Raw genomic sequence first — 27,595 nt, forward strand, 5'->3', positions numbered from 1 at the left:
TTATGCTCCTCAGATCTTATGATTCATCCTTAGAAGGATCTCTCAACAAGGAAAAGAGAAAATTAATAGGAAAGCATTAAAAAAAAAAAACCCTGCAATCTGAATCTTAGATATACTATGGATCAATTCTCCATTCAAGTTTGTGTGACTAATACACGTGGATGAAAAGAAAAATAAAGAACAAAGAATAAAGCCCCTTCATTGGGACTAACTTGGCTTCTTAGATCTAACTTCTTAGTGTCATCTGGGGTTAAAATTAGAGTATGTTTTTAAAATTATCTTAACAATAAAAACTGTTAAAATTATGGGTCACATGCCCTGAAGTTCTCACTCAGTCCTTACTGCAGCAAAACTCCATTGAGTTCAAAGGAATATTTGCTGATGTGAAGAATAAGTAAAAACTTTAGAATTTGGATGTTTGACTCTTACACAATTTTCTATTTTACAATGCACAGAATACTTAGTGATAACAATAAGACAGACACTTTTTCATATCAACCAAGTTCTTCAGAAGGTAAAGGACTAGTTTGGATGGGGGGCGGGATTTATAGTTAGGACAACGGTTCTCTTTGGGGATATTGGGCCTTAAGGTCCTGGCTACATTGTAGAGTGATGTTCAGCTGTCACAAGGACTTTATTCACCAGGTAACAGTTACAAAGTTATTATTAGAGATGGGCTTAAGTTTAGATCTAGATTGAGATCTGAATTGCCTCCAAGTTCAAGGGGCTGTGGGAAGGCACTTTTAGACAAAGGGCTTAGTCCATGTCTAATTATTATGTAACCTCTCAAAATCTCATATGGTGTTTTTACTGGCTATCACTTGGTAGACCCTTCAGGATTTTCCCCTGCATAATTAGACCAACGTTGCACACACACACAAAAATCATCATCCAATGACCTCGGTTTGACAATAGTATTTATATTTCTCAAATAAATGATTTAATGTGCTTTTAAAACAAATGTTACATGCAAATTATGAGAAATATCTTTCATCAGACATCAATGTTGTAAATTTGTACCAACAGTTTTCATTACCGTTAACTGCACCCATAAAAGACACAATTACTTCCAACATCTGCATGAGCACAAGCTGGACAGATATCTCTCAGATTTGCACACAAAGCAACTGCGTTTTGCAACCACAAATTGTATCTTTTGAGGAGGGACATATGATTGTGCCCACAAAATTAGAAGCCATTTTTTAAAATGTTGACTCATATATAATTATGTCTCTGCGTGCATATATATATTTATGCACACACAAATATATAAAAGTGTGTGTATGTGCAACATATAAATATCTCTATGACATTGATCACTGTATAGTTAGTATCAGAGTTCTTATATAAATTATACGTATTCAAATCTAAATGCACAAATATAACAGCATAGATTCATATTCATCAAAGAAGGAGCAAATATTACCATTTCATTCAAACTTTGAAAATATAAGAATTAAGACTAATTAAATTCTGTCATCATTAGCACATCTCTGAAATGTTTTTGTAGCTTCAGAAATTCAGTTTAAAGGAATTAAAAGAAACAGATGCCATTATCTGTAAGTATACAAGATATTTTGTATGCTATATTTACATCCTTAACATTTTCCATTTTTTCCACAAACCATATTAGTGTGCGGATCAGAATTCTATACTACTTGCCATCTCAGCTATTTTAAAATGAAGGTATAAAACTTAAAACAGAAAAATACATACCATACAGTAGGGTCTGATTCTGAAGTCACTTCTCAGGTCTTACACATGCAAAGCTCCTATGAACTTGAATAGGAGATTTGCCTGTAAAAAGACTTAATAAAGGACTTCAGATCAGTGTTGAAGAGATGCATTTGAAATTAAAATTAATCTTTTAATAGAAAAATTAATAGAAAATAAACCAAAAGCTTCAAAAAACAGTCACAAAGGCATCTTTTATAGGCCATGATCCTGAGATTTGTTAAGTGGCCGTGTCTCCTACTCATTCCAGTGGGAGTTAAGTGGTTCAGCACCTTCCTGCATGGGGCCCTTAATAAAGAAATGACTGATCATTTGTAAACAGTTACATAAGAAAGGAAAAGCTAAGGAGCACAATGTATTTCTACACTAGCTATTCACCTTTGGACTCCTGTGTTCAAACCGTGTCTGAGACCAGTCATGGGTGAAAAGGAGTTTGGCAGCTTTTTCTAGTCTTCAAAAGGGAATTAGTTACACAAAACAAAACCATTCCATAGTTTGCAGGATGTCCATCTTCATCTGAAAACTGCTTACAACTGGAAAGCAGAGATGTCGTAGGCCATATACAGAAGTGCACAGTGTGACAAGGAAGGTGTACATGAACAAATGCTTACAATGTGCCTCGCTCTAGCAAGTACTGCATATGTACAAAATTAAAGAAAAAGAGCTGGCATAACGCTTTGTGAAGGGGATAACACCAACAAATTAAAGAACATTCTGAATGATGACATTGTTTTGCCAAGACAGAATTGCAAGTCTGAGGTTCTCCTTAGGTAACAGACAGGAAGAAACCAGTTGAAAAGAAGGCAATTGAGATACTGTATTTCCCTGCAGCTCAAAAAAGGATGTGGTGACATTGTTTTTTTGAGAACCTGAAACTCAGAAGTCCCCTGGAAGAGGGTCTAGAGTTCCATCGTTCATCAGTCCTACTGAGCATATCAAGGAGTAACATTCTTTCAAAGCATAATACTAGACGCAAGGACTGATTAAGGGAAGAAATGGATTGGTCAGGTTATCCCACAAAACTTCTAGCAATGTGTATAACTAATAGGAATGACTTATTTCCTCCGTCATGTTTTGACAGTGTTAAGGGCAAGTTCGCATTTTCATAACTACAGCTATAAACATATGCTCACTGTGTTTTAGGTAAACAGTGTCCCCAGAAGTGTTTTTTTAAAGACCCTTCTATTTGTTCCTTACATTAAGTTTGTTTACATAAATATTATATAGTATAAAGTATATTAATGTATTTAAATCCTATTAATTTAATAATAAAGTTAAGTATTAAATATTTATTGTTTATAATCTTCCTTTTAGAAATTATTTCTATACATTTAGACATAATAGCATATATTAAAGAGAATAAAGTAGCTCAACTTTGATCTACCCTCAAACTCTCTACGCAATTGAACAGTGCCTATAAAGGGATCAGGGTTTCCAGTCTGCTGAACAGCTACATGCATAAAGGATTGGACAGTGGCAGCATAAACTATCCCTATCCCTCTTAGGCCCATCTTTTTATAGGTGGATTCTGCTATTTTTGTAGCATTCCATGACAATCTTATTTTAAAAATAAATTTTTCCTGTACTCTCAAAAAAAAAAAAAAAAAAAAAAAAATCACACACAACCCTGATGATACGTAGTAGATGAGAGAGGTCACAAATTCTTTTTCCACACATTTTCTGTCTCATTCATTAAAACAAAGAAAAAATGGAAAAAAATACTTAGATTATTTTTAGATTTTACACTCTGTATTATTGTGGTTAAAAATAAATATATAGATTGTAAAACAAACTTGGTTTTCTTGATGAGGAGACCACAATTTTAATGTACTTTGTTTACTCAACATATCATTACTAATTAAAAATCAATCTGAGATATTGAAAGCAATCCATTTTGTTGTGGTATCTCAAAGTAATGCAGTTTCAAACAAAAATCTAATTAAGTAGCCATTTGATGAGCATGATGATCTTTGTCGGAGGAAGAGCAGATCATCGTTGTTCCAAAGAATTAATATCTTATTCTACTATTTTAATCTGCTCTAATACAGTAAATTAGAAGTGAAGCTTTCAGCAAATGAGCTTCATTTACTAATCATAACCAAATTACTATAAACCAGCATCAACACAAAAGCATAAAAAAATCCCCACATACTCATACTATACTAATAAGCACTGGGTGAAATTTGTTAATGTTTTTTCACAAAAATCTAGCATCCATTTTCTTGAGGGGGCAGGGCTGGCCACAGTATTTAATGTTTGATAGGCACATCCTAAAGAGTCACATCCTGTGAGAATCCATGGAACTAGAACCCAGGTTTGCAGAGCCTGGGACAGCTGACATTCCCACATTGCCAGCAGGATGCCATAGAGAGCCATGTCCGAGGTGTACTGTGGAGACTGGGCGATAGTGTCGCTAAAGGAGCTCTAGTGATAGCATCCTGTGGCCTTCTGATTGGCCCATGCCCACTATTTAATCCTGGCGGTTTCCCAGAAAATTGCCCAGACAGCCGCACAGACTTCTGGCCTGCTGTGACTTCAGATCTCACCTTGCTTGCTGATCTCCAGTCTCTGACCCAGCCTGACCCTAACCCTGACTCTCACTTATCAATCCTGCCTCTAGCAATTACTCTGATCCCTGCTTGCTGACTACACTTCATGGCCATCCTTGACTTGGGGACACCAGCCCAGCTGTGACCATTAGGCCAACTGCCCATGCTCTAGTCCTTTGCATATCCCAAAAAGAGGGAGAAATGGAGCAGAAAGAAAAAGGAACCAGAAACAAGAGGAAGAACTAAAAGATTAAATGTGGAAAAGGAACAAGAATTCTCCAAACTCCCCATCCCCAGCTTTGTTGAAAAGCTTAAACATAAGACACCCATCATCTACCAGTTTTCACAAGTGTCCCTTCTTATAGATGTGTTTTTCTATTGCAGCTTTCTTTCAGTAATGCTCTCTAGCTTTGTGTTAACAAGCCAATTTCATAACCGTAATTCTTCATTGGTAGTAGCAATGGTGGAAGCTATATCGTAGGAAAGGTTCCAGTGATTTTGCTACTATGTCCATCAAAGGTTAATATTAAAAAATACTATTTTCTCATCTATGCATTATTGTAATATAAATATTAAATATTTTAATATACATATTAAATGGTAATACAATATGTATTTAAATGTGAGTAAATGAGATAACTGTGACTTCAAAACAGATACCAGTAAATTAAAAAACAGATCATCAATGCACTGAAATATATTTAAGTAAAGGTTAAAACTGTAAAAAAACCAAACAAAAAACTAAAAAAAACAACCAAAGAAATCCATTCTATCTTTAACTGGCCCCATTACTATTTGTAATCTGTGACTGTGTGCTTGGTGCCATACAAAGCTAAGATGATGAAACAGTCCACTATGTTCAAGAATTCAGAGGTCTGAGATCAAGCCCAGGCTATGCGGTGGGCTGAAAGGTGTGTGCTAACACACACACACAAGCACTGACATAAGACAACATAAGGACAGAATGGCAACAAACTTTAAATTCCCTTTTGTAGTTAGTTTGTATAAGCATTCTCAATGCTAAACTCACTTGCATGATAATTAGGGCCGTACCAAACTCATAGCCATGAAACACGTCATGGACCGTGAAATCTGGTCTCCCCCCCATGAAATCTGGTCTTTTGTGTGCTTTTACCCTATACTATACAGATTTCACGGGGGGAGACCAAAGTTTCTCAAATTGGGGGTCCTGACCCAAAAGGGAGTTGCAGGGGGGGTCACAAGGTTATTTTAGGGGGGTCGTGGAATTGCCACCCTTACTTCTGCGCTGCCTTCAGTGCTGGGCAGCCAGAGAGCGGCGGCTACTGAATGAGAGCCCAGCACTGCACGCAGCAGCGCAGAAGTAAGGGTGGCAATACCATACCATGCCATCCTTCTGGCTGCTACTGGCGGCAGCTCTGCCTTCAGACCTGGGCTCCCAGCCAGCTGCTCTCCAGCTGCCCAGCTCTGAAGGCAGTGCCACCGCCAGCTGCAGCGCAGAAGAAAGGGTAGTAGTACCGCAACCTCCCCCTACAATAACCTTGTGACACCATCCCCCACCCCCCAACTTCTTTTTGGGTTGGGACCCCTACAATTACAATACCGTGAAATTTCAGATTTAAATAGCTGAAATCATGAAATTTAATATTTTAAAAAGCCTATAACCATGAAATTGACCACAATGGACTGTGAATTTGGTAGGAACCTAATGATAATGTAAAGAATCAGTGCTTCGTATAGTCTCCCGCTTAAATTGCTGTACATAAATACCACAATTACACTTGGTTTTGCTATTAATCTATAAAAAAAGTTATAAGGGTTTCTGTTTTACACACACACACACACACACACACACACACACACACACACACGCACGCCAATTCAAACTGTAAAGTTAAGCATACATACACAATGTTTTTTAGCAGATTCTCTCATTCTACATTTGGTGGCAGCACTGGAGATAATTTATTGTGGCTGGTCATTTTGTTCAGTTACTTTCTCCACATTCACTCCTATTAACAACTACTTAAGCTGACACCTTACCTCTGGCCAGGAAGGTGAGCAAGTGGCCTCTTCTATAGCTGACACCAATGCCGCTCTATGGACTGGTAGATAGGAGTGCTGTAAGAGCAGTGCAACAAGTCACCTCTGCTACACACCCAATGCTGGAGTGTTTAGAAAGGACTCTTACCTATGAACCTTTTAAACTCTGGATGCCACCAGCAACCCCAGTTTGCTAATTTCAATACATAATGTTTGTTCTTGTTAACAATAACGGATAACTTTTTACTGAAAAAAAACACCGTACAGGAACATTGAGGGATATTATGTTTAGACACAGTCTTGAGGGTAAACAAACAAGGAAATGAATGAAAATGCAGGGGAGTTGATTATACTCACTTTTTTATGACTCTTAAGCACTGAAGGTGTAACAAAGGCTTTGTCACACAGATCACATTTATATTTCTTATGTCCATCATGCACAACTTGGATGTGAACATTTAACGTGTCCTTCCTTTTGAAGGTAGCATCACAGTGATCACACTTGAAGGTCCTCTCACCTTAAAAAATAGAAATGCAAGGTGTAAACACACCAACTAATGTCAGGAATCATGTTAACTCTCTAATCCCTTGAGAAAGGGAACACGGTGTATAAATCTGCCACGTAGAGAAAGTTGAACTGACATGTCCCTGGAACAAGAAGTGAAAGAACACCATATCCAATATAAATTTCAATTTAAGAAAGCAGAATGTAATCACCCAAATAATTTAGCCAGGAAGTTGGGATTAACCTCTCTACCCTTGCCGAAAGTGAATGATTTTGAATGACCACAAGTGGTCAGGACCTTTGGGTTTATATCTAATCTGAAAAGCAGCACGCCCAACACCGTCTCTAGCTATTATGGTTGCAAAGAAAAATTTGAAAACGATAAGTGTATATAACTGATGCAGAGATGCCTGCTTGAGTTTGCAAAGAATCCTTAACAATAGCTTTGAGATTAAGATTAGAACTGCCTCATTCATTTCTGTGAATGCTAACTCAGATGCCAGTGATGATATTTTAATTGTCATCAAAGAAAATAAAATAAAGGAGAGGAAGTATCATATTATGAAAATCTACACAAAATTTTTGATAAGAAAATCCAAGAAGGTGAAACTGGAGGTAAACAGTTACAAAATCTTACTGTTCTTATTACCTTAAATATAGAAGTGAATTTCAGATTCCTGCTAAGTATATAACTATGTATTGATCTGTAAAATGAAATTCATTCAGAAACCCTTCATATTTAAAATAGCTATATGCCCACAAAATCTTGGTAAAAAACAGGAATTCAAGGTGCATCTGTCCTGAAGTAACTTCCATGCACTTGAATAAAAAACAAAGAGCAATCAAAGTGAAAAAGTCCAAGGAAGTCATTATCCCCTGGACCTTCCACTTCCCAATTCAGTTTTTTGATCTGCAGGCTCCTGAACCCTAGCAAGGATACTTTCTCAATACCACTTAATAGACAATACAGCCATCTCAGTTCCACTGGATTCCATTTTCCTTGTGCATTCTGGGCTAAGTCCAAAGGCCAATGAATGGAAAGACTCCCGTTTGCTTCAATGGTCTTTGGGTAAAGACCAATCTGATAGTACATGCCAATGGTGCTGATATACTCATTTCCTTATTGCATAACTTTACTTTGATGACACCAAATTAATCCACCTCTCCACTGACATTACTATTTAAAGACACAACTATTATAAATGAAACATTTCATTTTTCCATTAGCAACAGTCCTCGCTCAAAACAGACTCTACTGGTCATGGAAATAGATCTTGTACCTATTATCTTCTGGTAAGCAGCATTATCCAACCCATAGAGCCAATAAAGATTAGAACTTTTTTTAATGGTTCAGCAAGTACACTTAGGCATCATCCTTCAGCCTCAGTTTCGCTTCCCAGTAACATCAATCGTTAAAAAATGTATTTGATTTGCAGTTGGGAGCAAAAGCACCATCATCTGAAGTAACTGGAGACAAGATTTTACATCAAAACTGCACCAAAATATTTAATGAAATTCTTCATTCTCAACCTTTAAAACTCATGGCTGATGTCTCTTTTGGAATCCCTTTCCTTTAGTAACATCTCCCTGTGTTAAGTGGAAGTGAAGTCAATTAACATTCTGATTAAATATGAGAGGGGTAGCCGTGTTAGTCTGTATCCAGAAAAACAACAAGGAGTCTGGTGGTACCTTAAAGACTGACAGATTTATTTGGGCATAAGCTTTCATGGGTAACGAAAACCCAAATAAATCTCTCAGTCTTTAAGGTGCCACCTGACTCCTCGTTGTTATTCTGATGAAAGTAATCTGCAAGCTCTTACTGCTTCAGTAAAGAAAAAATACTGAAAACACTTTTAAATGTAATCACTCCAGTCAGCTTCAGTTCTGTATTTCCACAATGATATAACAATTCTATGACAAATTCCATTTTAAAAAAGTATTAATGTTCTTTTAAAGTTCTAAAGTGAAGCACCCAAAAGTTAGAAATGCCAAAACTGAGGCTGCAAACAGAACCTTAACTCTGTCCCTTTGTGTGCACACTTTATGATACAGTCAGTCTTTAATTGCATAGACTATGTACTATTTTTTTCCCCAAAAGACCTTAATGGATACTGTTAGGTGCTATGTACTCACCTCAATCTAGTAAAGCACTTAAGCACACAGAAGTCAATGGGTCTACTAACAAGCTTAAAGTTAAGCACATATTTTTAAGTAAAAAGCGACAAAGAGTCCTGTGGCACCTTATAGACTAACAAAAGTATTGGAGCATAAGCTTTCGTGGGTGAGTATTTTTAAGTGTTACGCAGAGTAAGAGCCAGAACGTACAAGATGGATAGCACTCAGTGAACAAAGAAACTATTCAATAATTTTTTCTAAGCCTAATTATTCAGTGTGTGGCCCCATACCTCATTAACTGCATGCCATCCAAACACTGTACTGAATAGGGAATTTCTCCTTTCTTTAGAGACTTTTCTCTACTTTATTAATCATATTTAGCCTCACAACACACCTTCATTAATCACAGAAAAGACACAGGAAAACTTTCCTAACCAACATACTCCTGCGCCAAAGCAATAGAACATTGGTAGACAGTTATGGAGGAGATTTTCAAAAGCCCCTACAGGACTTATGAACACTAGTATAACTGATTTTCAAATTGGACTTATGCACCTAAATCCCTTAGATACATTTGAAAAGATGGCATTATAAAAATCCACTGTGCATAGTATTTTTTTTTACAGTACACAAAGTATATTTTACAACACCTCATTACTTTGATAAATCACAATCTATTTTCACTACTGTAAAGCATGTCTGCAGGCTATGGACTCTCTCTCCACCAAATTTCTTCCACCTACTACTTATGCTCTAGAGCTATTGGGGGGAAAAAAAGTCACTTCATACATACAAAATGGAGAAAGTATTTCCATTCTCTATTTCCAAGTCAACAGACTTTGGCTCTGTTAGATTGAGAGGAAGTCAATTTTAAAATTAAAAACATACTAATCAAAATTTTCTGCCTTTAGCCCAGGCAGTCAAAGCTAGAGAATAAAAGTGAAAATGCATCTTACTTTCTTGTGACAGTGCACAGGGAGGGGAGTGTTTCTCACACAGCTAGAACCCAAACTGCATAGAGCTTTACCATGCAAAATCTGTACCTATAATTGCATCCAAAAACAAAACAGGGACCCAATAGAGCACTGGTATAATAGATCCAAAAATGTCTTTCCCCCAGATGTACTGATCGTGTTGAATGGCTTACATGGGAATCACGCCTCATGGGCTTTGCTATGCCCATTTCTGTGCTCTCCTTCTGGTACAGATTATAAGGAGCATAGGCCTCATTGTGTTTTTTGGAGAGAAACTTTCCCCAACTTTTACTCCTACAAATTCTGCTGCTGGACACAGTAGCAAGAGCTTTTTAATTTTTTTATTATTATTAGGTTTTTACAAGTGTAGTTTTGTACTCTGGAAAGTGAGTATGTAAAAATTGGGTCTTCTTGCTCAGTGGATCTTCGTACATATGTACATATTTAGAGTCCTACCTGCTTGCTTTAGTAAGCAAAGTAAGTGTTCACTCCCTTTAATTCTCGTTGGCTCGGAGGTGCGTAACACGGATTATGTTCCTTCTCATGTATTATCAACAGAATTGTTACTAAAAATCTATAAATTACATTGGTGTAAATCTGTTGAAGTCAGAAGGGTTGCACAAGTGTTAGTGAGAGCATAATATACAGAGTGGATAAAAATCAATGATTTTTAAAAAAAATCTGATTTTTTTTATTTAAATTGGATTTTTTTGAAAAAGGAAAGAGGAAAAAGCCTATCTAAAGATATTTTTTAATTAAGATACATCTTTGAGCTATAATGTCTCATCATGGAATAGGGATTATAAATTCTAATTCCGTAGTATGGAGACAATATATTCATTTAATGTTTAAGAAAAGTTTTGTAAATGAGTTCCAATGGTTCATGGATTAGGGACCCAATCTTATAGGGTCCCAGGGGCTTCTGTATAAATTATTTAGGTTAATCTTTCTATCTACCCAATGGGACTCAGTGCTAAATCTAGAAGATACCATCAGAGATGCTTAGTTTTGCAGTTCTCAAACTGTGGATTTGTGTCTCCAGAGATAACATGCTTGTTAACAGCAAAAATGTTTTTAAATAAATAATATATAGAGGTGAGAAATAACAGACATCAACCTTATTGTCCCTCTGCAAATTTGTGTACACAGAGTCAATCCCTTACCTCTCTCTAAAAGTGCAAAAAGTTTCAAAAAGTTCAACAAATAGAAGATGGGGGGGGAAGAGGGAGAGCGGAATAGATCTGGACAAGGAAAAGAAGTCTGGAGATAAATGTGAGAAGGGAGGGACAGGCAGTAGAAACAAAAGTGAAACTGTTTGAGCAGCATATTCCAGAAGTCTTGAGGTCTTTCTGAGAATAGCCTCATTGATTTGAGATCTACCATACCACTCTCTCACTAGAAGGGAAAACCTATAATGGCAGCAGGCTGTAAAAGAGACCCAGTTTGGGAATCATAGAATATCATGGTTGGAAGGGACCTCAGGAGGTCATCTAGTCCATCCCCCTGCTCAAAGCAGGACTAATCCCCAGACAGATTTTTGCCCCAGATCCCTAAATGGCCCCCTCAACGATTGAACTCACAACCCTGGGTTTAGCAGGCCAATGCTCAAACCACTGAGATATCCCTCCCCCCATTATTTTAATGAAGTTCCTCTACCTGTGGATAAGACAGGCATGTGTGCAAAATGCAAACAGTGCAACAAAGAAATGCAAGGCCTGGTTACTCAAATGAAACAACATCATGAGAAGTTTCAGAGTAGCAGCCGTGTTAGTCTGTATTCGCAAAAAGAACAGGAGTACTAGTGGCACCTTGGAGACTAACAAATTTATTTGAGCATAAGCTTTCATGGGCTACAGCCCACTTCTTTATGCTCAAATAAATTTGTTAGTCTCTAAGGTGCCACAAATACTCCTGTTCTTTCATCATGAGAAGTGTTCCTTCTCAGGAGGAAGCTGAGTTGAAGATGATGAAAGGAACATGTCTGAACATGCACGATCGTCAGGTTGGTAAACTTTTTTATTTCATACTTCTTTCTTAAGGACTGCCTGTCTTCCTTCTGGATTATTCTTGAATTCTCATGTTTGAGTAAAAAATATAGTTGTTACTCTATGGTACTATCATTTGAGATGCAGTTGTGATAAAAAATAAATAACTGAAATAGGCAGATCTTCCTTTTACAATTTCACTTTTAAAGCAGTACTGAGTGTCAGTGAATGCAATGAGTAATACTAAATGAGCAGTATGGTAATAATACTGCATTGACATATTTTGTTTAGGAGAATCCATCCTCAACATACAGGATTCTGAAGACTATCCACCTTCAAGATCACCATCAATTTCTATAGTTTCAGAGTTATCTGCCAATGATAGTGTTTCAGTCACATTATGTACATCACATAGCCACAGTATATCACCTGTAGCCAAAAAAAAAAAAATCTCCATCATTCAGAAACAGCCATAGATAAGTTTGTGATAAGAACCAGCAGATTACAAAAAGAGGTAATTGATGAAAAAATTACCCAGTTTGTTTATGCAAACTCTCCTTTCCGTATGATTGAGAACCCACACTTCATTAACATGGTTTAATCATTAAGACCAGGATCATTAAGTCCACCCAACAGATAAAGTGCTGGATAAAGTGTATGAAAGATAAATTGAGCAGTGTGCAAAAGGTCTACAGGGTAAAATTGTTAACCTGAATCTTGATGGGTAGAGCAATGTCCACAATGATCCTGTTGTATGTGTGTGTGTGACAACAGAAGAAGGAAATGTCTTCCTTACAGAAACAATTGATACATCAGGAAATGCACACACAGCAGAATACTTACAAGAAGTAGCAGTAAAAGCTATAACAAACTGTGAAAAAAAATTCAAATGTCTCGTACGCAGCTTGGTCACAAACAATGCTGCAAATATATCTAAGATGAGAAAAAATTAGTTAGAAGAGTCCCAAGCTAATAAAATACGGTTGCAGTGCTCATTTGATTCATCTCCTAGCGAAAGGCTTCAGAGTGTCAGAAATAAAGGCTAATGTTGTTGAAATTGCAAAATACTTCCGTAATAACCACTTTGCAGCAGCTGCTCTGAAAAAAGTAGGAGGAACCAAGCTAACTCTCCCACAAGACGTGTGATGGAACTCAGTAGTAGACTGTTTTGAGCACTATATCAAGAACTGGCCTAATCTGATGAACAAAATCGTGAAAAAAATTGTTTGTGAACAAAATCTTTTGTGAACAAAATCATGAAAAAAAATAGATGGCACTGTCACTGCCAAAGTTCTCAACATTGGGCTTAAGAGAAATGTTGAACACATGCTGAGTATCCTGAAGCCTATTTCTATAGCCTTGAACAAAATGCAGGGAAATAGCTGTTTTATTGCTGATGCTGTTGAATTTGGAACTGAGTGAGATCTTAAAAAGAGAAATATGCAGTGACAGAGTTAAATTACAAGCATTAAAAAAAACAAATGGGACAAGCACGTTCTCCAGCTCTTTTTCTCGCAAATATTCTCAATACTCGGTAACAAGGTCAAACCTTAACTGCTGAAGAAGAGGAGTTGGCTATGACATGGATATCCAGCAATCATCCCTCCATAATGCCAACTATAATAAATTTCAGAGATAAGGGTGAACCATTCAAGAAATATATGTTTGCTGATGATGTTTTAAAGAAAGTCACACTAGTGAACTGGTGGAAGTCACTTAAGCACTTGGATACAGAGACTGTTAAAGTGATGATCTCACTTTTAACAGCAGTAGCTTCTTCTGCCAGTGTAAAAGAATATTTTCTTCCTTTGGACTTATTCAGTCCAAACTGAGAAATTGTTTGGGACCTGAAAAAGCAGGAAAGCTTGTTTTTCTTTTCCAGATTATGAACAAACCGGAAAATGAAGGTGAAGACGACTGAGTTAGCCGCAGAAGCCAATATTTTATGTTTCTCATGTTGACCTGGCTGACATTTTTATGTAGAAATCCATGATTAAATTGAGTCTGACTAGTGATTTAAATCATGATTTAAATCAAATGCACCCTGATAATTTAGCATGCAGGACCTAGTAATCTTGCAGTGATATGCAAGAATAGGGATGAACTCGTATTTACTTTTAGATCCCAGATTGAATTTGCAGAGCTGGCAGTTGGGGACAGCGGGAAGTCTAAACTAAACACATTTGATCTGGAATCTTGAAAGATAAAAAAATATAAATAAATAAATTATATATAAAATCAAACCCCATACCACCATTTTTCATAGATCCACTTTTCAGAGTGGAACCGCACTTCTAGGCATTCTTTTATTAAATATATTTATTTTTGTTCTAATTTAACATTATTTTTTAAAAGTTTAAGTATGCTAGATACCATTGCCTGCAGAATACCCCACTTTTAAAGTAACAACACTGTGTACAATTTGCATACTGATTTTAGATGGAATTTATGATGGAGGTTATGCTTTAATTCTGAGTTTTCCAGGCTTTCCTGAATTTACTGCTCAGTGGGGAAGAAGTTTACCACACAATTCCTTCCCGATGACACAGCATTGTAAAACTGTAACATTAGGTGGATTTTTTTTGGTTTGGTTTTGCTCTTTCCTCGGAAGCAGCACATATAGTTCAGTGCTGGAAGAGGGACCACTGGTCTGCTCTAATATGACAATGCCTATGATTCTCAGTTATTTTTGAGTTATTAAATAAATGACAGGCTCATAATCATGGCCATAGCCATAGTGAATATCAGGATGAGGTCAGAAGGGGTGGAGTTTTCATGTTCTTTATCTGGAATACAAGCTCTGCTCTTAAAACAGCAGGGACCCTTGTTTTAGCCACTATCTTGTATTTAAACTATTTCTGACTCAGTACATGATAGTGATGACTTTCACTTTGCTAAGTTTGCTTTATATATATATATAGACAGATAAATAAATAGATAAAGTTGTGTTGGTACTGATGCCAGGAGCCAGAACATTTATTTTAATAAACTTGGGATAAAAGTGTGCTTTATCCTTTCCCTCCCCTCCCCCCCCCCCCCCAAAGATGTTTAAAGCACAAACCAAAAAGAATTTTTGAATATTTTTGAGCTCCGGGAATGTGAAAAACCAAAAGATATATTTTAAGTGGAGATTCACAAGAGCTCAATGTGCATTACTATTTTTGGATATTTTGGAGGGGAGGGGAGACAAAGCCCATTGAAGTCAATGGAAAACAATTATTTCAATGGGCTTTAGATCAGTCCCTAAATTAGTGTTTTAAAAAGGGGGTTCTATGCAGTGGAGTATATATACATTGAATAAAGATTTTTAGCATTCTGGGTATCAGGAGAACAAGATTCTACAAACTTAAATACTCACTGAAACAATAGATCAGAGCAGCTTTGAAAGCCTTAAAAAAACATTGTTCCAAAAATTTCTTTAATGCATATTCACTTAGTAGTAAAATAATGAGAAATGTCCATACACTTTTATAAAGCTATTTTTTAATTAACACATTTAACAAAATATAAAAGAAATTAAGACTCTCACAAGTGACTAAATCCTGTCTTCTGCTGAAGAGGTAAAGAGGGCACCTTTGCCCCAAAACCTCAAAGCAAGGCAAAGTCTCTTAACAGTGATTGAGAAGACTAGATACAGGTCCAAGAGGCCATAGTTTGTAGGCTAAAGGGGACATAGGAACTTGTCTAGTCTGCTAGCATTTATGCTGCTGACAGAAAGACTTGGTTTGTGGCTAAGGGCCTGGACTGGGACTTAAAAGCTATAGCATGAGTTCCCAATTCTGACACAGACTTCATATGTGACCTTGAACAAGTCATTCAGTTCTCGGGATTTCAGTTCCCCATCTATAAATGAGTGTAATATTACAACTTAGTCTGGAAGATGCAGAAGTCCTTTGCCAAAGGACTTCGAAACAACACTGGATTATCTGTAGCCTCCATGTTGTGCAGCAGGAATCGTCAAGGGTAAACTTTCAGACTTTACTGAATTTCCTGGCTCTTGTGGGATGAACCTTTATAATAACTGAACATAATTTAGTGTATTCGGGAGCAAGACAGAACGAGAATGTACTTTAATTTTGTATTGTGTAACAGTGCATTTCCTCCCACAAGTCAGTGATGTGAACTGATGAAGCCCATTGCCTCTCTGAATTAGCACTTACTGTTATGTATTAGTAGGTGTCTCTGCAGAGAGAATGGGGTGCGAAACAAAGCCTTGCATTCCTCACACTGGAATGGTCTCTCTTCAGAGTGGGTCTGCAGATGAAAGAGAATGAGTCAGGGGGAAGGATCAGGGAAATCAATTAGGCGTTATTACAATAATTGTAGCTAACCTGGCAGGCTGCGTTCAGAGAAGACATCATGGCAGTTCCACATACTAGGTGACAAAGGATTCAAATAACCATCATGCTTCATTTAAGTGGAACTTTGCAAGACAACTTGGCAGCTATTAAATAGCTGTACACCACAAATCCTTGGAATTCTGTTATGTAAAAGGTGTGTGTGTGTGTGTGTGTGTGTGTGTGTGTGTGTGTGCGCGCACTCATCTGTGTCTGCCTGTGTGTACACATACAAAGAGAATACCTATATTTTGAAGGAAAGCTACAAGCTAGAATTTGCTGTTTCACCAAATAATACATAACGTCATCAAAATTAAGTGCACCCTCAAAAGCACATTTTCTCTGTTAATTACAGTCCACTCTTAGCCCACTGCTGATCTGCCTATTCTCAAGACACCAATTTAAAATTTAGCAAAATAAAATCTCTCAAATCTAGAACCTATCCCCATCCTCTTGTCTCAGCTTCATTTGCTAATTAGAAACAGAAGACAGAAGTATTTGTATTGAGAGCTTTGCTTACCCCAGTAAAAATTCATCATAGCTGAAATAGTCACATCAAAGTCATAAACAAGACGGAAAGCGAAGCTTGGCTGAATCTTGTAAACAAACTTCATAGCTGCTGATGCTGACCTCTGGAGCTTGTGAAAGAATCAGCTTTTATCCTACTTCTGTAAATTTCAAATCACTGCCTCTGTTTTTTTTATTGCAATGAAGTACTATCCCACTATAGCCAGTAAATGAAGCTGTACAATATGTTATCTAACCAAATTGCCTATAATTTTCTGATAAAGGGAAGTTTTAAAGAATCAGTCTCTAAATACTGCATTTAGCGCACAAGGACCTTAATTGAAAGCTATTGTGCCCCAAGGGAAAGGGGAGTGACTGGAAGTGTTTTATCACACACAGGGATTATGGTTAATAAAATTATGTATATTAAACAGTGAATCTCATAGCCTGAGGGTAAACATGAATATAGTACATAAATGCACAATCTATTTTCTCCTCATAGCAGGGAAATCCCTAACATCATAAGACTTTCATAGCTACACCAGAAACAGGAGGTGGTGTAGGAAAAAGGGGCGGTAAAATTATTTACATGCAGCCTTTAGCCCTTTTGGATCACATACTCACATTCATTTTTAACGCAAATGTCCTTTCTTATGACTAGCAATACCAAGATGTTACATCAGGGATTGGCAACCTTTGGCACATGGCCCGTCAGGGTAAGCCCCCTGACGGGAGGGGATGGTTTGTTTACCTGCCACCTCCGCAGGTTTGACTGATCCCAGCTCCCACTGGCCGTGATTCGCCACTCCAGGCCAATGGGGGCTCCGGGAAGCAGTGGCCAGCACATCCCTCAGCCTGGAGTGCCGAACCTGCAGACGCAGCAGGCAAACAAACCAGCCTGGCCCATCAGGGGGGCTTACCCTGGTGGGCCGCATGCCAAAGGTTGCCAATCCCTGTGTTACAGTATACTAATAACCATCTGTAGTGGATTACAAAAACCACAGCCAGAACTGATTAGATAAATAAAACAGCACAGGATGATTTCATTCTAGATACTTATTATTTCAAACATTCCTTTGTTTGTTATTAAAGAACAAAGCCTTGCTACTATACACCTATTTCTTGGTGTATGTCCACAAGAGAGAGGGGGTACCTTTAAGAAGGTGCCTTGAGACTGGATGGCTCAGACAGTGCAATGACTGAAAATGGGATACAGAGGCTTTCAACCTCAGTCTGTAGCTCAAATTCAGCCTAAATCACATATAGTAGAAAGGCCACTGAATGACCATCAAATGGCTACATAAAATAAATTGATCATTTCAGTTTGGTTCCTAGTGGTTCACATCATAATTAGCATTAGTTGATATCCTTATTGGCAGTCTCAGCAGAGAGGCCAAGGATTGACTGGGCGTGAAGAGACTGAACTACCTTCTCACCTCAATAGGTGGTTCCTCCAGAACAGGGTTGAGACACATTGATGAGACACTGTGGGGAAGCTTGCAGTGCTGCTGTCTGTGCTGTACCTGTTCTGTGGATAAATAGAAGGGTTCAGTCTCCAGGGCTGTCAATCTGGCACTTTTCACGAGCGCAAAAGCCACTTTTTTTTTTCTTTTCCAAAACACCCTACTCTAGAATGCTTTTTTGTTTTGTTAGTTCTATGGTTGCAGGACCCTTCCATTGTCACTTAAAAGCCCTTCATAGCTTCTCTCATATATGGCCTTTTAGCTACAGTATAGGAGCCCAACTGTATTTCTAAGCCTCGTAATTGAGACTAATACCTAAATGTGTAATAGATGCGAAAGTGCACCTTGAGATGAATGCATCATTGTCATCATCAAACACTTCTCACAATCACATGCTCACTTGCACACACTAGGAGTTCCTTGGGTTTGCTAGAAATGCACATGGGTTCTATAGTAAGAGACTCCAAATTGGAAAACTGGCCTAGTATTTTTGTTGTGCTCACATGAAATTTGAAGGTTCAACTAATAAGGCTTTAGTTGCTGTTACAAAATTACTTCTAACTGTATATAATAAATACACAAAATACTGTATAATAGTACACACACACACACACACACACACACACACAGTATATTGTATACAATACTTCAACTTTTGTATTTGAAAAGATACAATTAATATACATGCAGTAGCAAATACACTGAGCAGGAGATAATCATACAAGTGTAGACTATCATATATCCAATTTCCCTTCCCTCCCCCACCCCCCAAACACACACACCAGGTGATGGCCACATGGGGAGCTGCCCCTAATTTGAATGTAACAGATTGCAGCTGCTTTCATATGCAGCTGACCTTCACTGGGAGCAAGCTGAAGCAGCAAGCACCAAGACCTGTAGTTTCTGCAGTCAAAAGGACGGTGCCCATTATCCTTACAGTACTCCTTGGGCTGCATTTACTGGTTTAGGCTCTGATTCAGCAAGGTACTTAAGCAACTGCCTAATACTAACAATGTGAGTAGTCTCATTGATTTCAGTAGGACTATTCACATGTTTAAATAAAGCTAAATATATAGCAGTTTTCATCCAGAGACCTCACAGTGCTTCACAATTGTTAACGTATTTATGCTCACAATACCCTTGTGAGGCAGGAAAGTATTATCATCCTCATTTTTGAAGATGGATAACTGAGGCACATTCGGACTGAGTGACTTGCACAAAAGGTTGGTGGCAAAGCACAACACTGAGCATGGGTCTTGAAAGTCCTAGGCTAGCGCCCTATCCACAGGCTTGAGTACACTGCTGAATCAGGGCCTTGGAAAAGTATCTGATCCACTCAATTGTTATCCAAAGCTCTTTTCTACACGTCAGTGGCAAACTGAGCCTTGAGGTATGTTGAAAATTTGGATACAGGACTGAACCCAGGTTTTTTGAAAGCGTATCAGCACAGAAAAGGTCTATCCACACTGGGAATATTTGTAAGCATTTTACTGCATTAGTGCAGCTCACGCAGCAATGTAAATAGAGGAAAGTGCAACACAGGCAGAGATGCTTGAAAATAAATTTCCCTCATTTGAATTTTGTCCTTATTAGGAAACCATTGCTTAAACATTCCAGTGTTTTGCATGGCATAGAAATGCATATACTATAGACTTGATTCATTCAGAATCTGGGCCGGCACAGGGCACCTCGTGTTCGAAAGTCTGCAGAGGGAGGATGTGGCACCCAAGACACCTACAACTCTTATTCTGCCAGGGGGGTTGCAGCTAGCCACTGGAATTCTAAAAGGGCTTGGCTTCTATTCTGGAGGGTGATGAGACCAAGGCAGCTGGGGAAAGGGTTGCTGTGGAACTTTCCCTAGGAAGCTTTCGCTAGCACGGGTCTTGTGGAATTCTATTCTCAACCCCAGCATACAGCTGCTTATTCTAGTAGAACCCCCATCGTAGTGCCATCAGTGCGATTCTCTGTCTTTTCTTGAGTGAATATCCCTTGATTAGCTCTAGGCTCTTCTGCATCTTGTGTCTACTGAGTTACTACTGTTTACTGGTCATGTATCTTCACATTCTCTTCCCTGACAACGTTAGCGACATGTAGCGAACAAGCAATGAAGGGGTGGGGGAAACAAAGCCAGACACTTCTGGGTACAAAAATAATTTGTATGCCCACCTTCGTCAGGTCTGACCTTCCATCATGAAAGGTAACAAGGTTTCTCTTCTGCACAATTCCAACACTGTTCACCTCCCCTAAATACTACTGGTCTCCTCTTCCACAGAAATGCCTATTTAATTCTGTAGACTGGGCTTTTCAGAGGAGCCTAAGAGTACATCCACACTGCAAAAAACAATAACCCCCACCCAAAAAAGAAACAACATGGCAGCAGGTCTCATACCTGGGTCAACTGACTCAGACTCACAGGGCTCGAACCACAGAGCTAAAAACAGCAGTGTAGACATTTGAGCTCAGAATGGAGTCCGGACTCCAAAACCCTCCCCCTTCGTTGGGTTTCAGAGTCCGGGATCCAGCCCAAGCCCGCATGTCAACACCGCTATTTTTAGCCCCATAGACAAGCCCGAGGCAGTTGACCAGGCTCTGAGATTCATTACCGTGTGGTGGGTTTTTTTGCTGTGTAGACTTATCCCAAGTGAGTTAACTCCCACCTCTCACTGAAGTTCCATGAAAGTTGGGCACCTAATTCTCTTCAGCTTCTTTGAAAAGCCCAGTCTTAAACTGCACAGTGGGCAGCACTCCCCAAAACCTGAGCCATGTTTGAAAGTACTACTTTATTTTGACACTTCCACACAACACCAGCTTAGGTATCCTCTATACATTAATCAAACAAACAACAACAACAAAAAGACTCAAACCTTCATCCAAATAATACATATAAAATTCAAAGAGGGCAAAACACTTCCATCCTGTTTCTTATTATAAATGAAAGTCTGTTGTATAATGCTAGATGCAATGTAAAAGCCAAAAAGGTTTTTCAAAACTGAAAATATGTTTTCCATTACATACTGTTTATTTATCTGTTTTTTAACCATGGCACACATTATTCCTACTGCACATTTATAACCAAGCTGCTTCAGTATAGTAAAAGTATTCTGAAACTGAAAAAGCGCTGTCGGCCGATTTGGGTGCAAACATTTACTTTCACCCAAAGAAAATAAAACAGATACAGTATTCCCATAGGATTATATACATACACACACACACACACACACACACACATCCATCCATCAGGAGGATGTAGATTTAAACAAACAAAACCACAAATATGATAAAAAAGCATAAATGAAATATGATGGAGTGGGATGATATGACGTTTTAAATTTCCATCTTATTGGGATAACTACATTGTCAACAAGTCACTGAGCCCTCTGCCTCTTGTGCATAGTGCAGTCCTCTCAAAATCATGGCCATACAAATAGACTAGTACCCCGTCTATCATATAGTTTGTGCCACACTGTTTGTTCAATGTACACAGGGTTTTACTGTGTTTTAAAGAAGGTAAGTTGCTTGGACTTGAAGGGGTTGACAGGACTTGTTGCTGTTGTGTCATTAAATGTACAGATCTTATATTCTTTTGTTTCTCTGTGCATTGTCTTTATCTAATGGGACTAAGATACTCTCTGCATTACTAGCACACAGACTCAAGAAATAAGTATTATTGCAAAGTGTGAGAATAATTATGACAAAAACTAAACAAGATATTTACCAGATAATCAACTATAAAGTTTGCATATTTCTCTCGGTTAGCAGAATCGGTAATCTTCAGCAAATATATGATCCGATCCTGCAAGGTTTACTCATAGAATCTTTAGATATATGAGCAAAGCCACTGACTTAAGTAAGGGTTGCATTATGGGGCCAAAATGATAAGGCAGTTCATTCATTATTCTTGCTTGATCCTGAAGTTCTTAGTTCAGGCAAGACTCTCTATTGGACATCAGATGAAGGTTATCATAACAAAATCTGTAGATTTTCTTAGTTTTTAGATACAGAAGTGGCTGCCCAGATTATGTATTTCAGGAATTTTCATAAAACTTTATCCACTTGGTAAGGTCTTGTTTTTTGGTTGCTGTTTTTTTTTAAATGAAGTTACACACAAGTTATGATCATAATATATATGGCAGTTAGCCTTGTCTTTCAGCATGCTTGTGCATGCGTTCTGTTTTAAGGGGGAAAAAGTCATCCCTGTTTCATCCTGTAAGAGACATTATTATTACTTTCATATGATTTATGTCTGAAAGTACAAGAGATGGTGCAAAGATCCTGTGCCAAATTCCCAGATGGCATATAACATGAGCCACACTGTGAAAACTTTATAAGTATGGGTATATCAGTTTCATCAAAGTGGAGGGGGGAAAGCAAGGGGTTCCAAAGACTGGGCAGGAAATCAGCCAAATAATTTTTTTTACAGTCTTGTAATCCTGAAGCAGCAGTCATGGGTAGCCTTGCCATTGAACATGTAACGTAGGGTTAAAAGTAATGACAGGCATTACAGAAATTAGGACAGGCAGATTTGAGTTTAAATTAACCGAAGTAGAGCTTCCCTTCATGTGTACATTCTCAAGGTAGTGTTTCTTCTGCTGTTTCAGAAATGTATTATTTAACACTACCAAATGCAAATAATTTGTTGTTTGAAAGTATCTCCTGATAAGTACGATTAGGAATGACTGCAGCAGCATTATTGCTCATTTTGTTCAAATATGATCATTCTTTTTTAAGCCAAAAACTGAAGACCTTTTAGATTAGATAAATATTTGACTTGATAACATATAAAAACAAACCAGAAAAATCAAAATAGGGATTTATTCAGTGCATTTAGCAGAAGAATCATTTGTGTGTGTTTGTTTGTATCTTACTGGAATTCATTTATTATCTTGAGATCTTGGTTATAACAAAGAACACTAGAAAATACATTTTTCTAATACTTTAATCTCATGTTTATAAGCATGCCAGAGCTTAATGATCAACCATTTAAAAGAAAAATAGCTGCATATCTGAGGCTGGCAGACCTGTAAACAACAACAGCAGAGTGCTTTACCTTCTTGTGATTCTTGTAAACATTTCTGTGGGCAAATCCCTTTCCACAAAGCTTGCATTTATAAGGTTTATCTTCACTGTGTATTATTTTGTGTGCAGTCACTTGATCAAGTCGTTTGAAGGACTTATTGCAAACCTCGCAGGTGTAGGGGCGTTTTTCTGCAGAAAATGAGTGGGGGACATTTAATCTCCTGTTTATACAGGGGGAGAAGATGAAAGGCAGAGACAGTCATCTCCTCAGAGAGATTTTTGCAATTAAGTCAACCCAATTAAGATTAAACCAATTAGAAAGACATCTAATGCCCTTTATGTTAGACAGTTAAGTCACTTCATAAAAGATGAGCTATGGTGTATCTCAAGAAATTGGCACATTCTTTGCAATAATCATTGCTAACACTAAATTCTGATTAATTAGCTTAAATCAAAAGAAAATGACTTCAAAGAGGAAAAGCTTGCTTCCAGATTACAAATGTGAAAGAGGACATGACAGTTTAAATGTTTTAAAAGTTAATTAACAATATACATATCATATTAGTTTCAAAAACCAAAAGTTGCTATGCAAAAGCCTTTCTGCTTGAACTGGTGACTCAAACCCAAGCCCTGTAGTCTCACCCAAAAGCATCAATAAGCTAAAAGCCTCTGGATAAAGCTTATTTGAAAATAAATGTGATTGCAGTATGTTGCAACCAAGAAAGCAGATATATTAAAAGGCTCCGCTGTTACAAAATCCTGCATGTTTAAACTTTAATGTATTTGACAGAACCAAGTTTGTGCCTCCATTGTGTTTGTTGATGTTTCTAATTACTGGATGAAAGACTAAGAAACGCCAGGTTCCAAAGATCAAAAATGCTGGCAGTGCCAATTCATATAATACTGCCAGACCTGCAGACAGAGGGTGCTGCCAGTCACAGTGACCTGCTCAACCAAACATCAGGCAGGCTGATATGTTAATGTGTGGTCTACTGCATGGTGTGGAGTATAAACTGCTTTATTCTGACTAGGAGCTCTGTGCTCATAATGTGAGTCCATTAGAAAATCTGAATGTCTCTCCTTTTATCACAGTCCTGCCTGGGTCGTATCCCAATTCTGCACCCCTTCCATTCAACCATTTAGACACCTAAACCCCTACACAAAACAAGCAGCAATGTTATTTCTTCTCCAAACCCCATAGCATTGCACTCTCCCATCCCAGCTAGCCTGAAGGAGAAGCTTGAAGAAGTTGCCAGGAACAGGAGGTTGCACCATTAAATTTGGACCTTTCACTGGTGCAAAGAGAGTTAGCTGGCACCAGATTTACTTGCACCAGCCCCAGACACTGCAGAATCCATCAAAACGTCTATAAAAAAATAACATAAGGCAATATACCTCAAGGACCAATTCCACTATACATGAAAAAACAGTTTTTTTTTGTTTTTTTTTACCTGAGTGAGTTATCATATGGCGTTTTAGCTGGTTAGCTGAAATAAATTTCTTGTCACATTCCTGACACTCAAAGATCTCATGAACCTGCAAAATGAGTGTTTAATGATAATTAAATATGTGTCTCAAACAAGATCACACATCTTAGATATACAGAACATCTCTAACAGACTGTAATTATTTCTTAGCTAGTAGCTATGTTAATACTCATGGAGATATTGTGATTTCTTTCTTAATTATCCCATGCTGAACAACAGTGTGTCTCAAAAATCAAATCTTCATACCTCTGAACCAACATTTATCACTAAGACAACACACAGGAATGAAGATTATGTAAATATGTAATATCACATTCATTTTAAATCTCATCAATATGGAAACGAAGCAAAAAAATAAATAAATGTTGAAAACCTTGCAAAAATATTTTCAGTTCATTTATTTCCAGTAAGCATGGGCTTATAAATAACAAAAAGAGCTTGAAAGTTTGTCTCTCTCACCAACAGAAGTTGATCCAGTAAAAAATGGTTACCTTTTTGTAACTGTTGTTCTTCGAGATGTGTTGTTCATGTCCATTCCAAGCAGGTGTGTGCGCGGTGGGTGCACGCCAGCCAGAAGATTTTCCCCTTGCAGCATCCGTTGGGTCAGCCTGGCGCCCCCTGGAGTGGCACCTCCATGGCGCCCTACATAGGGGCCCGCCAACCCTCCACCCCCTCAGTTCCTTCTTGCCGGCACTCCGACAGAAGGGAAGGAGGGTGGGTATTGGAATGGACATGAACAACACATCTCGAAGAACAACAGTTACAAAAAGGTAGGTAACAGTTTTTTCTTCTTCGAGTGATTGTTCATGTCCATTCCAAGCAGGTGACTCACAAGCCTGATCTTAGGCGGTGGGGTTGGAGTTCACTGCGGATTGGAGCACTGTGCGGCCGAAGGCTGCATCGTCTCTGGCCTGGTGCGTGATGGCATAGTGCGATGTAAATGTGTGGATTGAGGACCACATGGCAGCTCTGCATATTTCCTGTGTCGGGATCTGAGCCAGGAATGCCGCGGAGGAGGCCTATGCCCTTGTGGAGTGGGCCGTGATCGGCAGGGCGGGGGCACCTTAGCCCAACCGTAGCATTCTCGGATGCAGGCTGTGATCCATGAGGAGATCCGCTGTGATGAGACAGGGAGTCCCTTCATCCTGTTGGCCATGGCAACAAAGAGTTGCGTTGATTTCCTGAACGGTTTGGTTCTTTCAATATAGAATGCCAGGGCCCTGCAAACGTCTAGGGAATGCAGCCTGTGCTCCATGCCGGAGGAGTGCGGCTTAGGGTGGAACACATGGAGAAAAATGTCTTGACCCATGTGGAATTGGGAGACCACCTTTGGAAGGAACGCCAGGTGTGCCTTAGTTGGACTTTGTCTTTGTGGAAGGCAGTGTATGGAGGCTCGGACGTCAGTGCTCTGAGTTCCGACACCCTCCTGGCCGAGGTGATAGCCACTAGGAATGCGACCTTATATGAGAGAGATAACAGAGAGCACGTAGCCAGGGGCTCTAAGGGAGGCCCTGTGAGGGCAGAAAGGACCAAATTGAGGACCCAAGCCGGTGCTGGTTGTTGAGTATGCGGGAACAGTCTGTCCAGGCCCTTGAAGAAGCGACCAACCAATGGATTTGCGAAAACTGAACCACCTTCCACTCCTGGGTGGAACGCTGAGATGTGGCTATACGTAATTGTAGTCCCCCTGTTGAGTACACCTTTCTGCCACACAGGTCCAACTTTTTGACCTCCCTGTTCTTCGGTGTAGATCCCTGGTACCTTTGACGCTCCCTTTGGGTGGCCGCATCCATGACCAGCCTCTGTCTTTTTGGCCGTAGGGGCCAACAAAGCTGGTGTCTGCCACAAAGTGCGGGACGTATCAGCTATCGTTTTGATCAATGGTAGGGCCACCCTGGATGGGCCCGAGACTGGGACACTGCTATGCTTGCTGCAAGAGCAAGCAAAGTTCCAGCTAGCCGTCACCGGCGGTAAGAAGGAACTGAGGGGGTGGAGGGTCGGCAGGCCCCTATATAGGGTGCCATGGAGGCGCCACGGCCGACCCTACGGACACTGCTAGGGGAAAGTCTTCCGGCTGGCGTGCACGTGACATGCACACACCTGCTTGGAATGGACATGAACAATCACTCGAAGAAGAAGAAATATTACCTCATCCACCATGTCTCTCTAACAAAAGAACACACATGCAATCATTTTCAAAAAGCGTAATAAATATGAAATGCTATTGGAGTCCACTAGGTGTATGTGCACGCAACAGGATGGATCTGTCCAAGCAATCATCTAAGGCCTGGACTGGACCTGATGCTGCACTAATGACTGTATTTTGAAGCAAATTAAATATTTTAATTGTCTAAAACCCAGTTATAATACTCCACAAGGCTTCCAAGCCCTTCCATTTACATGTTATTCAATGTAAACAGGACAAAAAAGTCTTATTTATCCAAAAAACTCTTATCCAAAATTAGGTTATGCCCCTCAGTGGATATCATTTGTACTGAAAAATTTCTTGTTTATCCAGATAAATTCCGTAGTCCCTGCTCCCTATTGATTCATGTGGTTTTACTATATTCTGTTTCAGCTTCATTGGTTTTTCTTCTTCTGCGGTTGAAGTTCAGATTTGTATAATTCCACAGACCTGCCTCCTCACAATATAGCAATTCCTCCCCGAATATTTAAGACACCTTATTTCAGGAGACGAGTGTTTGTTTTTCTTTAGAGTAGACTACTATTAATGCATCAGAGTCTAGATTGCTCTCTAATTCCATGTGACTGTCTGATTTCAATTTATGAACTTCTGTTATACACAATTTGCTTTTCTCCTAAAAAGAAAGTGGCGGTCTTAGTAGGTAATTAAACAGGGGGAAATATTTCTATACATAGAAAAAGAAAAAAAAGCCTTTT

At 38.7% G+C, this 27,595-nt stretch overlaps 1 protein-coding gene across 12 annotated transcripts in view; it reads right to left on the reverse strand.

Annotated features, from left to right (window-relative positions):
* Window positions 1-27,595, reverse strand: part of PRDM5 (PR/SET domain 5) — a 138,322-nt gene that overhangs the window by 50,757 nt on the left and 59,970 nt on the right. For 4 of the 12 annotated variants that reach the window (XM_024106404.3, XM_042842381.2, XM_065596304.1 and 1 more), the window contains 6 exons: window positions 24,659-24,743; window positions 23,239-23,396; window positions 18,165-18,251; window positions 16,045-16,138; window positions 6,663-6,823; window positions 6,306-6,383 (listed from right to left, as the gene is read on the reverse strand). In XM_024106404.3, coding sequence (XP_023962172.1) covers window positions 6,306-6,383; window positions 6,663-6,823; window positions 16,045-16,138; window positions 18,165-18,251; window positions 23,239-23,396; window positions 24,659-24,743 — 663 coding nt within the window. Of the gene's footprint in view, window positions 1-6,305; window positions 6,384-6,662; window positions 6,824-16,044; window positions 16,139-18,164; window positions 18,257-23,238; window positions 23,397-24,658; window positions 24,744-27,595 lie in introns of all 12 variants that reach the window. The other 8 variants (XM_024106405.3, XM_065596305.1, XM_005290287.4 and 5 more) reach the window with 6 other exon arrangements.

This window comes from Chrysemys picta, chromosome 5 (genome assembly GCF_011386835.1).
Source record: "Chrysemys picta bellii isolate R12L10 chromosome 5, ASM1138683v2, whole genome shotgun sequence".
NCBI classification, from domain to species: domain Eukaryota; kingdom Metazoa; phylum Chordata; order Testudines; family Emydidae; genus Chrysemys; species Chrysemys picta.